The sequence below is a fragment of the Odontomachus brunneus genome, unplaced genomic scaffold, assembly GCF_010583005.1.
Source record: "Odontomachus brunneus isolate Ranch 3 - 2012 unplaced genomic scaffold, Obru_v1 Obru_scaffold_009, whole genome shotgun sequence".
In the NCBI taxonomy this organism is placed as follows: Eukaryota; Metazoa; Arthropoda; class Insecta; order Hymenoptera; family Formicidae; genus Odontomachus; species Odontomachus brunneus.
Genome location: NW_022639459.1, coordinates 577,648 through 590,850, shown reverse-complemented (window position 1 = coordinate 590,850; position 13,203 = coordinate 577,648). Strand labels below are relative to the sequence as shown.

The window sequence follows — 13,203 nt, the reverse complement described above, 5'->3', positions numbered from 1 at the left end:
GATATGAACTTGGTTCAACTTTCAGGTTTAAATTATTTATTTATAAAATAAATTATTTGTTATAGTAATTTTTAAACAAGTTTAAGATACAGTATACAGCAGTCCCTGTATATAGATTGTATTTACCGAGGTTTAGTTTAATAAACTGGTTGATTAGAAACATATACATTTTGAGTCCTTATATGTATTTTATATTACATATTATTCTAGTGAAATTTTTATAACAACAGAATTGAATTACTGACGCGCAGTATTTAAATATTTTTTGTCTTTGTTTATAATCAAGTAAATATTTAAATAACAAAAAATATCTCTGAATTATCCAGAAGATATTTAAAATGCAAAATTTCCAAGGACAATTTGAAAACATCCAGGACGATCTCTAGATATTTTTAGTTACCTTATAAAATCATATCATTCTTTCTTGTAAAATTTTCTAACTTATCACATAATATTAATCAGTTCAATATAAACGCACAAATAAACATGTAATATTGTATTTCCCATTAAAAAACACTTTTATTAAACTAAATATTATATATAAACATTGATAATCTCATTTTTTCTTTACTTTCAATATTACGGCGATGAACATCATTGCATATGTTTCTATCAATGTGAAACTAATAATCAATTTGGCTTATTATGAGAATCCTCTGATATAATTATCTTTTGAAAAAAGGCCATTTTCAAATGCCTCAAGGCATTCTTAACTAACCATCCAATTTCAAACATAATTGCATTATCTCTTTGTGGCATGTATAGTGGATGAATTTTGTCTAAATTTTCAAGATTTACTTCTATTAAATTTGAATAAGAAATCGCAAGGTGTAACTGTATACTATAGTATGTGCCAGGAGCACGCGTTCTCAAAAGTTTGTTTATAATATCTTCCGATAAAAGATCTACAATTACCTTTTGTAGTAAGCTCCGATTAGTTATGTCCTTCTCATAGAGTACCATATATTTGTACGCTTCGCAAACGTCTAATATAAGATGTCCGTATGCTTCAATATCTCCGCTTTTATGAAGTAAATGTCTCATAATGGAAACATTCCATAGGATATTGGTAAATATTTTGTATGCATCGTTATAACGTAAAATGTATTTAACCGGTAGGGATGTAGTTATACTCGTGAATGGAATTTCTGTATCTATATCATTGAAGAATAATAATCTCTGTGATATATCAACCTCTAATTTTTTTGAATGCCCTGAATTTAAGTTATCAATTTCAAATTTTTCGCCTTTTTCTAATCGTAGCAATCGTTCTACCGACCTACGCAAAAGTTTAATCACATATTTTAGCCACGACTTAATAAATAACACATCATATTCTATGTCCAATTTACTGAGCTTCAGTTCTTTTGAGGAAATTTCCTGTTCCTTCATAATATGATCCATTTTATAAAGAAATTTATTTTTCACATAATTTGCAGTAATAATATGACTTTTTGCTTCTGCGAAACGGTCGTTCCGTACTAAATAAATGCTTATTTTCAATGCTGATTTACTCCACAGAAGATGTTTTCTTGTTTCATGTAATGTATTCAATTTAGCTGCTAAAAGCAAATGATTGTATGCTATCCAGTTGTGATCAGTTATATTTATATCTGAGACCACTATTAATTTTAAAATCTCTTTGTATATTATATTTAGCAAGTAATAATTATCTACCGATGACTTCATGATAATATTTCCAAAATTAATAGGATTACCGTATTTTTCCTTATCGTCTGTATATGTCAAATATAATCCTATAGATTTATTACATATTTGTAGAGCTTTTCCTGCTTCCTTCTGCTTAAAATAAATAAGGCCTAACTGGAAATGGCCTTTTAGAGCTATCAAAATAGATTTGGGATCCAGCTCTTTACCTTTCACCAAATTCAAACAACGCAAAATATAAGTTTTTCCTATACGTAGCTCCCCTTTTTGATTTGATTTAATGTAACCATGACATAAATTTTGGTAACAATATGCAAGAGTTATAATATCATTAAATGTTGCGTTTTTCGAGTTGGTAACCTTATTATATAATTTGTCCATCTTTGTTTCTATTGTCTTGATTTCCTTGTTACTAAGAGTACTTTTATTTGTACTAAATGTGCATGATAATTTGTAAACTTGAAGAAATTCGTCGCTGGGTTTTATCGTGCATTCCAAACTCAGGGAGCTCGATGGCACCGACTGCACTTCCGTAACTAACATTAAACCAATTAATATTAAACAGATTACTCCACATGTATCACACGTCTTTCCGACATATTATTTTCTTATTACCTGACTCGCATTTTTGTTTGTCTGCAGTTTTGGTGGACATTTTCCTCAAGAAATATGTTGATGATCGATGCCAATAAGAAGAGTATTTGTGTTTCTATTTGTGTCAAGTTATAAAATTATTATTACACGTGACAACATCATTCTATGTGAGATAGTGGTACATGTGGAAATTTTGAGAATATATTTAGTCCAATACTCAATTACATTCAACGTTTACACAGCAATGTAAGACAGCTCTGTTTATTTTATATAAACTAGATATTATATAAACTCTAGATATTTTTATATATGACTCTAGATATTTAAGTATAGAATTTACTAGATTTCTAGATATTTACTAAATCTTTAAGTATCTTTATATATATATAAATCTTGATATTTATGCATATACTTTATATTTACATTAAAAGCTGCGCAGAAGATACACTAAATATTCGTTTGATAATTTGGAGATAGAAAGTTGCCTGCAATTAAATCGAATTTGGTCTGAATGTATAAAGAATAAGTAAAGTGAAAACGTTAATGACGAATCGCATGTTTAGTTAGTTAGAACGACGAAGTCAAATGAATGCGACATTGTATTTATGTATCAACGTATTTACAATAAAAACCAGTATGAATCGAATTTTAATTACAGATCAAAGATTATACAGCATATCTATGGAGTAGAGTAAGATAGGAAAAAGAACAAAAACAAGGAGACAGAAATTACTTGGAAAAAAAGAAAAAAATGAAGAAATCATACTAACATAATATTAATCTGCTTATTATATTATTTTATTTCCAATTATAATCCAGAATTGTTCAATCTTTTATTATAATCATTATTTTGAAATATGTGAACATATTTTTTAAGAATTTAAAAAGCATAATTTTTAACAAAATTATTATAAACTTGGTTTAACTTTCATATTCAAATAAATTATTCTTAAAATAAATTATTTGATATAGTAACTTTTAAACAAGTTTAAAATATAGCATACTGTAATTCATATGTATAGACAGTATTTAGGAAAACTTATTTTAATGATCTTGTTGATTGGAAACATTTGGATGCATTTTAAGTCCTTATATTTTACGTTACATATTATTCTTATGAAATTTTTATAAGAACGGAATTGACTTACTGACTCGCAGTAACTCTATTTAAACATTTCTTATCTTTGTTTATATATTAAGAAAAATTTAAATAACAGAAGATATTAATGAATTATCCTGAAGATACTTAAAATGCAGAATCTCCAAGGATATTTTGAAAATATCTAGGATAATCTCTAAATATTTTGAGTTATCTTATAACATTATATCAATCTTTCCGTAAAACTTATCAACTTATCACATAATATTAATTAGTTCTATATACACACAAATAAATATGTTGTAATATTGTATTTCCAATTAAAAGTCCTTTCATTCAACTAAATATTGTAAACGTTGATAATATCATTTTTTCTTTATATTCAAAATTACGGCGATAAACATTAACGTGTGTGTTTCTATCAATGTGGACCTAATACAGAACTTGGCCTATTATCAAAATCCACTAACATAATTATCTATTAAAAGCACATCATTTTTAAATGTATTAAAGCAATCCTTACGAGCCATCTAATTTCAAGCTCAATATCACCATATTTTTTCGGCATGTACATTCGGTTAATTGTGGCCGTATTTTCAAGTTTAACATTTATTACATTTGAAAGAGTAATCGCTAGTTGTAATTGTATTGTACTACAATACACGGCAGGAACACGCGTTTTTAAAAGTTGGTTTTTTACATCTTCCGATAAAAGGTCTACAATCCCATTTCGTAGTAAGTTTCGATTAATTATGTCCTTCTCATAGAGTGACATATATTTGTACGCTTCGCAAGTGTCTAATATAAGTTGTCCATATGTTTCTAGGTCTCTGCTTTTATCAAGAAAACATCTCGCAATGGAAACATTCCTTAGGATATTGGTAAATATTTTGTATGCGTCGTTATAATGTAAAATATATTTAACCGGTAGGAATGGATTTGTATGCGTGAATGCAATTTCTGTATCTATATCATTGAATAGTAATAACTTCTGTGATATATCTCCCTCCAATTCTGTTGGATGTCCTAAATTTAAGTTATCAATCTCAAATTCTTCGCCTTTTTCTAATCGCAGCAATCGTTCCACTGACTTATGCAAAAGCTTAATGCCGTATTTTATCCGTGAAATACTAAAAAGCATATCCAATTCTAAGTACAATTCACTCAGCTTCCGTTCTTCTGAGGAAAATATCTGCTCCTTCGTATTACCAAGTATTTCATGAAAATATTTCTTTTTCACATAAATTGCAGTAATAATATGGCTTCTGGCTTCTACGAAACGGTCGTGCAGTATTAAATAATTGCTTATTTTTAATGCTGATTTAATCCACAGAAGATATTCTCTTGATTCTTGTAACATATTTAACTCAGCTGTTAAAAGCAAATGACTGTATGTCACCATGTTGTTATAACTTAAATTTATATCTGGGACCACTATTAATTCTAAAATCTCTTTGTATATTATATTTAGCAAGTAATAATTATCTACCGATGGCTTCATGATAATATTTTCAAAATTAATAGGATTACCGTACTTTTCTTTATCGTCTGTATATGTCAAATATAATTCTATAGCTTTATTACATGTTTGTAGAGCTTTTTCTGACTTCTTTTGCGTAAAATAAATATAACCTAACTGGAAATGGCCTTTTAGAGCTATCAAAATAGATTTGGGATCCAGCTCTTTACCTTTCACCAAATTTAAACAACGCAAAATATAAGTTTTTCCTATACGTAGTTCCCCTTTTCGATTTGATTTAATGTGACCATGACATAAATTTTGGTAACAATATGCAAGAATTATAATATCATTTAATGTTGCGTTTTTCGAGTTGGTGACCTTATTATATAATTTGTCCATCTTTGTTTCTATTGTCTTGATTTCCTTGTTACTAAGAGTACTTTTATTCGTACTAAATGTGTATGATAATTTGTAAACATGAAGAAATTCGTCGCTGGGTTTTATCGTGCATTCCAAACTCAGGGAGCTCGATGGCACTGACTGCACTTCCGTAACTAACATTAAACCAATTAATATTAAAAGATTATTCCACATGTATCACACGTCTTTCCGACATATTATTTTCTTATTACCTGACTCGCATTTTTGTTTGTCTGCAGTTTCGGATGACATTTTCCTCAAGGATTATGTTGATGATCGATGCCAATAAGAAGAGTATTTGTGTTTCTATTTGTGTCAAGTTATAAAATTATTGTTACACGTGACAACATCATTCTATGTGAGATAGTGGTACGAGTGGAAATTTTGAGAATACATTTAGTCCGATACTCAATTATATTCAACGTTTACACCGCAATGTAAGACAGGTCTGTTTATTTGATATAAACTAGGTATTATATAAACTCTAGATATTTTTATATATGACTCTAGATATTTAAGTATAGAATTTACTAGATTTCTAGATATTTACTAAATCTTTAAGTATCTTTATATATATAAATCTTGATATTTATGCATATACTTTATATTTACATTAAAAGCTGCGCAGAAGATACACTAAATATTCGTTTGATAATTTGGAGATAGAAAGTTGCCTACAATGAAATCGAATTTGGTTTGAATATAAAGAATAAATAAAGTGAAAACGTTAATGACGAACCGTATGTTCAGTTAGTTAGAACGACGAAGTCAAATGACATTGTATTTACGTAAGAACGTATTTACAATAAAAACCGGTATGAATCGAATTTTAATTATAGATCAAAAATTATACAGTGTATCTATGGAGTACAGTAAGATAGGAAAAAGAACAAAAATAAACAAGGAGACAGAAATTACTTAGAAAAAAGAAAGATAGAAATGAAGAAATCATACTAACATAATGTTAATCTGCTTATTATATTATTTTATTTCCAATTATAATCCAAAATTGTTCAATCTTTTATTATAATCATTATTTTGAAATATGTAAACATATTTTTTAAGAATTTAAAAAGCATAATTTGTAATAAACTTGCAATAAACTTGGTTTAACTTTCACATTCAAATAAATAATCCTTAATATAAATTATTTAATATAGTGTCTTTTAAACAAGTTTAAAATACAGCATACTGCAGTCCATATGTATAGACAGTATTTACGGAAGCTTATTTTAATAGACTTGATAGGAAATACATATATATATATACATATACATTTTAAGTCCTTATATTTTACGTTGTATATTATTTTTTTGAATTTTTATAAGAACGGAAGTGACTTACTGACTCGCAGTAACTCTATTTAAACATTTCTTATCTTTGTTTATAATAAAAAAATTTAAATAACAGAAGATGTCTCTGAATTATCCAGAAAAAAACTTAAAATACAGAATCCGAAAGGACATTTTGAAAACATGCAGTATAATCTCTAAATATTTTATAACATTATATCAACCTTTTTCGTAAAAGTTATTAACTTATCACATGATATTAATCAGTTCAGTACACATACAAACAAATATGTTGCAATATTGTATTTCTCATTAAAAAACCCTTTTATTCAACTAAATATTGTAATCGTTGATAATCTCATTTTTTTCTTTATATTCAACATTACGGCGATAAACATTAACGTGTATGTTTCTATCAATGTGGACCTAATACAGAACTTGGCCTATTATCAAAATCTACTAACATAATTATCTATTAAAAGGACCTCATTTTTAAATGTATTAAAGCAATTCTTACGAGGTATTCAATTTCAAGCTCAATATCATCATATCTTTTCGGCATGTACATTGGGTTAATTGTGGCCGCATTTTCAAGTTTAACATTTATTACATTTGAAAGAGTAATCGCTAGGTGTAATTGTATGCTAGAATACGTGCCAGGAGCACGCGTTTTTAAAAGTTGGTTTTTTACACCTTCCGATAAAAGATCTACAATCACATTTCGTAGTAAGTTTCGATTAGTTATGTCTTTCTCATAGAGTGACATATATTTGTACGCTTCGCAAGTGTCTAATATAAGTTGTCCATATGTTTCTAGGTCTCTGCTTTTATCAAGAACATATCTCACAATGGAAACATTCCGTAGGATATCGGTAAATATTTTGTATGCGTCGTTATAATGTAAAATGTGTTTAACCGGTAGGAATGGATTTATATGCGTGAATGGAATTTCTGTATCTATATCATTGAATAGTAATAACCTCTGTGATATATCTACCTCCAATTTTGTTGGATGTCCTGAATTTAAGTTATCAATCTCAAATTCTTCGCTTTTTTCTAATCGTAGCAATCGTTCCACTGACCTACGCAAAAGCTTAATGCCGTATTTTATCCGTGAAATACTAAAAACCATATCCAATTCTAAGTACAATTCACTCAGCTTCCGTTCTTCTGAGGAAAATATCTGTTCCTTCGTATTACCAAGTATTTCATGAAAATATTTCTTTTTCACATAAATTGCAGTAATAATATGGCTTCTGGCTTCTGCAAAACGGTCGTGCAGTACTAAATAATTGCTTACTTTCAATACTGATGAAATCCACAGAAGATATTCTCCTGATACTTGTAATATATTTAACTCAGCTGCTAAAAGCAAATGATTGTATGCTATCATGTTGTGATCATCTATATTCGCATTGGACTCTATTATTAATTTTAAAATATCTCTACATATTAAATTTAGCAAGTAATAACCATCTAGTGATAACTTAGTAATAATATTTCCAAAATTAATAGGATTACCGTACTTTTCCTTATCGTGTGTATATGTTAAATATAATCCTATAGCTTTATTACATATTTGTACAGCTGTTCCTCTCTTCTTTTGTTTAAAATAAATAAAACCTAACTGATAATGGCCTTTTAGAGCTATCAAAATAGATTTGGGATCCAGTTCTTTATCTTTCACCAAATTCAAACAACGCAAAATACAATTTTTTCCTAAACTTAGTTCTTTCTGATTTGACTTAAGGTAATAATGACATAAATTTTGGTAACAGTATGCAAGAGTTATAATATCAATTAATGTTGCGTTTCCCGGTTTGGTGACCTTGTTATATAATTTGTCCATATTTGTTTCTATTATCCTGATTTGCTTTTTAGTAAGAGTACCTTTGTCCATATTAAATACGTAAGATAATTCGAAAACGTGAAAAAATTCGTCGCTAGGTTTTATCGTGCATTCCAAACTCAGGGAGCTCTCTACCGACTGCGCTTCCGTAACTAATATTAAACCAATCAATATTAAAAAGATTATTCCACATGTATCACGCGACTTTCCGATATATTATTTTCTTATTACCTGACTCGCATTTTGGTTTGTCTACGGTTTTGATAGACATCTTCCTTAAGGAATATGTTGATGATCGATGCCTATAAGAAGAATGTTTGCGTTTCTATTTGTGTCAAGTTATGAAGTTATTGTTATACGTGGGGACATTATTCGATGTGAGATAGGTGTGGAAATTTTAAGAATACATTTAGCCTGATACTCAATTATATTCAACGATTACAGCAACATAAGACAGGCTGTTTATTGCATATAATTCTAGATATTTTTATATGTGACTCTACATATTTACATCCATAATTTATTAGATTTTTTAATATTTACTAGATCTTTAGGTCTCTCTCTCTCTCTCTCTCTCTCTCTCTCTCTCTCTCTCTCTATATATATATATATATATATATATATATATATATATATATATATGAATCTAGATATTTACACATAAAATCTATGTTTACATGAAAAGCTGCGCAAAAGATACACTAAATATTTATTTGGTTATTTGCAAATAGAAAGTTGCCTACCTGTATAACTGAATCGAACTTTGTCTGAATGTTAAAACGAAAATATAGTGAAAACGCTAATGAAGAACGCATGTTCAGTTAGCTAGAACGAGGAAGTCAAATGAATGTGACATAGTACATCAACGTATTTACAATTGAAACCAGCATGAATCGAATTTTAATTACAGATCAAAAACTGTACAGTGTATCTGTGAAGGAGAGTAAAAGAGGAAAAAGAAGAAAAATAAACAAGAAAACAAGAATTACATAGAAAAAAAGAGTGATAGAAATTAAGAAAACATAATAACATAATATTATTTATTTATTATTTTATTTTACTTATAATAATATTTTCAATTTTTCATTATAAATTTGTTTTAAATATGGGAACACATTTTTTAAGGACTTAAAAAGCATAATTTTTAACCAAATTATTATAAACTTGGTTTAACTTTCATATTCAAATAAATTATTCTTAAAATAAATTATTTGATATAGTAACTTTTAAACAAGTAACGTTTAAAATATAGCATACTGTAATTCATATGTATAGACAGTATTTAGGAAAACTTATTTTAATGATCTTGTTGATTGGAAACATACATGCATTTTAAGTCCTTATATTTTACGTTATATATTATTCTTATGAAATTTTTATAAGAACGGAATTGACTTACTGACTTGCAGTAACTCTATTTAAACATTTCTTATCTTTGTTTATATATTAAGAAAAATTTAAATAACAGAAGATATCAATGAATTATCCTGAAGATACTTAAAATGCAGAATCTCCAAGGATATTTTGAAAATATCTAGGATAATCTCTAAATATTTTGAGTTATCTTATAACATTATATCAATCTTTTCGTAAAACTTATCAAATTATCACATAATATTAATCAGTAAGTGTTTCTATATACACACAAATAAATATGTTGTAATATTGTATTTCCAATTAAAAGCCCTTTCAACTAAATATTATAAACATTAATAATCTCATTTTTACTTTATTTTCAATATTACGGCGATAAACATCATTGCGTATGTTTCTATCAATGTGAAACTAATAAAGAACTTGGCCTATTATCAATATTCATTAACATAATTTAAAATATTTACTAACATTATTTCAAAGATAACATTTTTAAATGTATCAAGGCAATCCTTACTAGAAATTCAATTTCAAACACAAATGTTTTATATTTTTCCGACATGTGTATTGGGTGAATTGCGGTCGTTTCAAGTTTAACATTTATTATATTTGAAATAGTAATCGCTAGGTATAATTGTATACGATAATGCGTGTCAAAAGAACGCATTATTATAAGTTTACTTCTTACACCTTCCGATAAAAGATTTACAATCACATTTCGTAGCAAGCTCCGAATAATTACGTCCTTCTCATAGCGTGCCATATATTTGTACGCTTCGCAAGTGTTTAATATAAGTTGTCCATATGTTTTTAGGTCCCTGCTTTTATCAAACAAATATCTCACAATGGAAACATTCCATAAGATACTGGTAAATGTTTTGTATGCGTCATTATAATGTAAAATGTATTTAACCGGTAGTGATGGAGTTATACTCGTAAGTGGAATTTCTGTATCTATATCATTGAATAGTAATAACCTCTATGATATATCTATCTCCAGTTTTGTTGGATGTCCTGAATTTAAGTTATCAATCTCAAATTCTTCGCCTTTTTCTAATCGTAGCAATCGTTCCACTGATCTACGCAAAAGCTTAATGCCGTCTTTTATACATGAAATACTAAAAGCCATCTCTAATTCTAAGTACAATTCACTCAGTTTCTGTTCTTCTGAGGAAAATATCTACTCCTTCATATTACCAAGTATTCCATGAAAATATTTCTTTTTCACATAAATTGCAGTAATAATATGGCTACTGGCTTCGGCGAAACGGTCGTGCAGTACTAAATAATTGCTTATATTCAATGCTGATTTAATCCACGAAAGATATTTTCCTGTTACTTGTAATATATTTAACTCAGCTGCTAAAAGCAAATGATTGTATGCTATCATGTTGTAATCATCTATATTCGCATTGGACTCTATTATTAATTTTAAAATATCTCTATATATTAAATTTAGAAAGTTAAAACCATCTTCCGAAAGCTTAGTGATAATATTTTCAAAATTATTAGGATTACCGTACTTTTCCTTATCGTGTGTATATGTCAAATATAATCCTACAGCTTTGTTACATGTTTGTACAGCTGCTCCTATCTTCTTTTGTTTAAAAAAAATAAAACCTAACTGGTAATGGCCTTTTAGAGCTATCATAATAGATTTAGGATTCAGCTCTTTACCTCTCACCAAATTCAAACAACGCAAAATATAATTTTTTCCTATACATAATTCCTTTTTCTGATTTAACTTAATGTAACCATGACATAAATTTTGGTAACTGTATGCAAGAGTTATGATATCATTTAACGTTGCGTTTCCCGGTTTGGTGACCTCGTTATATAATTTGTCCATATTTGTTTCTATTGTCTTGATTTTCTTTTTATTAAGAGTACTTTTATTCCTACTAAATGTGCATGATAATTCGAAAACGTGAAGAAATTCGTCGCTGGGTTTTATCGTGTATTCCAAACTCATGGAGCTCTCTACCGACTGCGCTTCCGTAACTAACAGTAAACCAATCAATATTAAAAAGATTATTCCGTATATATCACGCGACTTTCCGACATATTATTTTCTTATTATCTGACTCGCATTTTGGTTTGTCTGCGGTTTCAGTGGACATCTTTCTCAAGGAATATGTTGATGATTGATGCCAATAAGAACAATGTTTATGTTTCTATTTGTGTCAAGTTATGAAATTATTGTTACATGTGGGAACATTATTCGATGGGAGATAGTGGTAAGTGTGGACATTTTAAGAATACTTTTACTCTGATATTCAATTAGATTCAATGTTTACACAGCAACATAAGACAGGTCCCTCTTATTGTATATAACTTTAGATATCTCTATATATAACTGTACATATTTGCATGTATAATCTATATCTGCATGAAAAGCTACGCAGAATATACATTAAATTTTTGTTTGGTTATTTGGAAATAGAAAATTGTCTACAGTTGAATCGTATTTGGTCTGAATGTAAAAAGAATAAGTAAACTGAAAACGCTAATGAAGAACCGCAGGTTCAAGTAGTTAAAACAACAAAGTCAAAAGAATACGACATTGTACATCAACATATTTATAAGTAAAACCAGTATGAATCGAATTTTAATTACAGATCAAAAACTATCCTTATAGAAATATCATACTATAGAAGAATCATTAATAATTACTTATTATCCAGTATTTTTAATACTGAAAATAAGTAATTATCAATGATTCGTATGATATTTCTATAAGTGTATACAGTGAACTATATCTGTGGCATAGAGTAAGATAAGAAAGAAAAGAAAAATAAATAAAGAGACGAAATTTACATAGAAGAAAAGAGAGATGGAAATGAAAGAAACGTATTAACATAATGTTAATTTACTTATTATTTTATTTTATTTACAATTATATTTTTAATCTTTTTTATGAATATTGTTTCGAAATACGGGAGCATATTTTTCAAGAACTTAAAAAGTACAATTTTTATCAAACTTGTTATAAACGTGGTTTAACTTCCAGATTTAAATGAATTATTTTTAAAATAAATTATTTGATATAGTAATTTTTAAATAAGTTTAAAATACAGCGTACTGCAGTCCATGTGTATAGAAAGTATTTACGGAAGATTATTTTAATAAACTTGTTGATTGGAAACATATACGAGGGTGGTCTGAAAAGTTTCCGACCTCAACGTGAAGATAGCAGCACTTGTAAATAAAAGCTAGTGAATTTCGTTGTTCATCTGTTGACAGTTACTCACCGAAGTTTCAGCCATTTTGGACTCGCAGTTGTTATGTAACAGTCGTTTGAGTAAGTTGATGTGAGTGTTTTTGTGAAAATGGACAAAATCGAGTATCGAGCTGTCATTAAATATTTGTTTTTGAAAGGCAATACGCCTACGCAAATCAAAGATGAGTTGGATTCTGTGTATGGGGACTCTGCACCATCATTTAC

At 28.2% G+C, this 13,203-nt stretch overlaps 3 protein-coding genes across 8 annotated transcripts; all 3 read right to left on the bottom strand.

The window, feature by feature from the left end:
• Nucleotides 1-35: 35 nt before the first annotated feature.
• LOC116840352 lies at nucleotides 36-2,477 on the bottom strand. Of its 2 annotated transcripts, XM_032806961.1 has the most exons (3): nucleotides 2,284-2,477; nucleotides 916-2,204; nucleotides 36-779 (listed from the first exon to the last, which is right to left on the bottom strand). In XM_032806961.1, exons 1-3 carry the CDS (start codon nucleotides 2,321-2,323, stop codon nucleotides 714-716), a joined length of 1,395 nt encoding a protein of 464 aa, XP_032662852.1. In that variant the 5' UTR covers nucleotides 2,324-2,477; the 3' UTR covers nucleotides 36-713. The 2 variants fall into 2 exon arrangements, with proteins under 2 accessions (XP_032662852.1, XP_032662851.1); XM_032806960.1 differs by having other exon boundaries at nucleotides 36-2,204.
• Nucleotides 2,478-3,246: 769 nt separating this feature from the next.
• Nucleotides 3,247-5,616, bottom strand: LOC116840333. Its single transcript, XM_032806923.1, has 2 exons — nucleotides 5,456-5,616; nucleotides 3,247-5,377 (listed from the first exon to the last, which is right to left on the bottom strand). The coding sequence occupies exons 1-2, from the start codon at nucleotides 5,493-5,495 to the stop codon at nucleotides 3,843-3,845; spliced, it is 1,575 nt and encodes a 524-aa protein (XP_032662814.1). The 5' UTR covers nucleotides 5,496-5,616; the 3' UTR covers nucleotides 3,247-3,842.
• A 773-nt stretch (nucleotides 5,617-6,389) lies between these two features.
• LOC116840334 lies at nucleotides 6,390-8,748 on the bottom strand. Of its 5 annotated transcripts, none has more exons than XM_032806927.1 (3): nucleotides 8,616-8,748; nucleotides 8,426-8,536; nucleotides 6,390-7,900 (listed from the first exon to the last, which is right to left on the bottom strand). In XM_032806927.1, exons 1-3 carry the CDS (start codon nucleotides 8,653-8,655, stop codon nucleotides 7,011-7,013), a joined length of 1,041 nt encoding a protein of 346 aa, XP_032662818.1. In that variant the 5' UTR covers nucleotides 8,656-8,748; the 3' UTR covers nucleotides 6,390-7,010. The 5 variants fall into 5 exon arrangements, with proteins under 5 accessions (XP_032662818.1, XP_032662819.1, XP_032662816.1 ...); XM_032806928.1 differs by having other exon boundaries at nucleotides 6,390-7,897; XM_032806925.1 differs by having other exon boundaries at nucleotides 6,391-7,900; nucleotides 8,057-8,536.
• Between the last annotated feature and the right edge of the window lie 4,455 nt (nucleotides 8,749-13,203).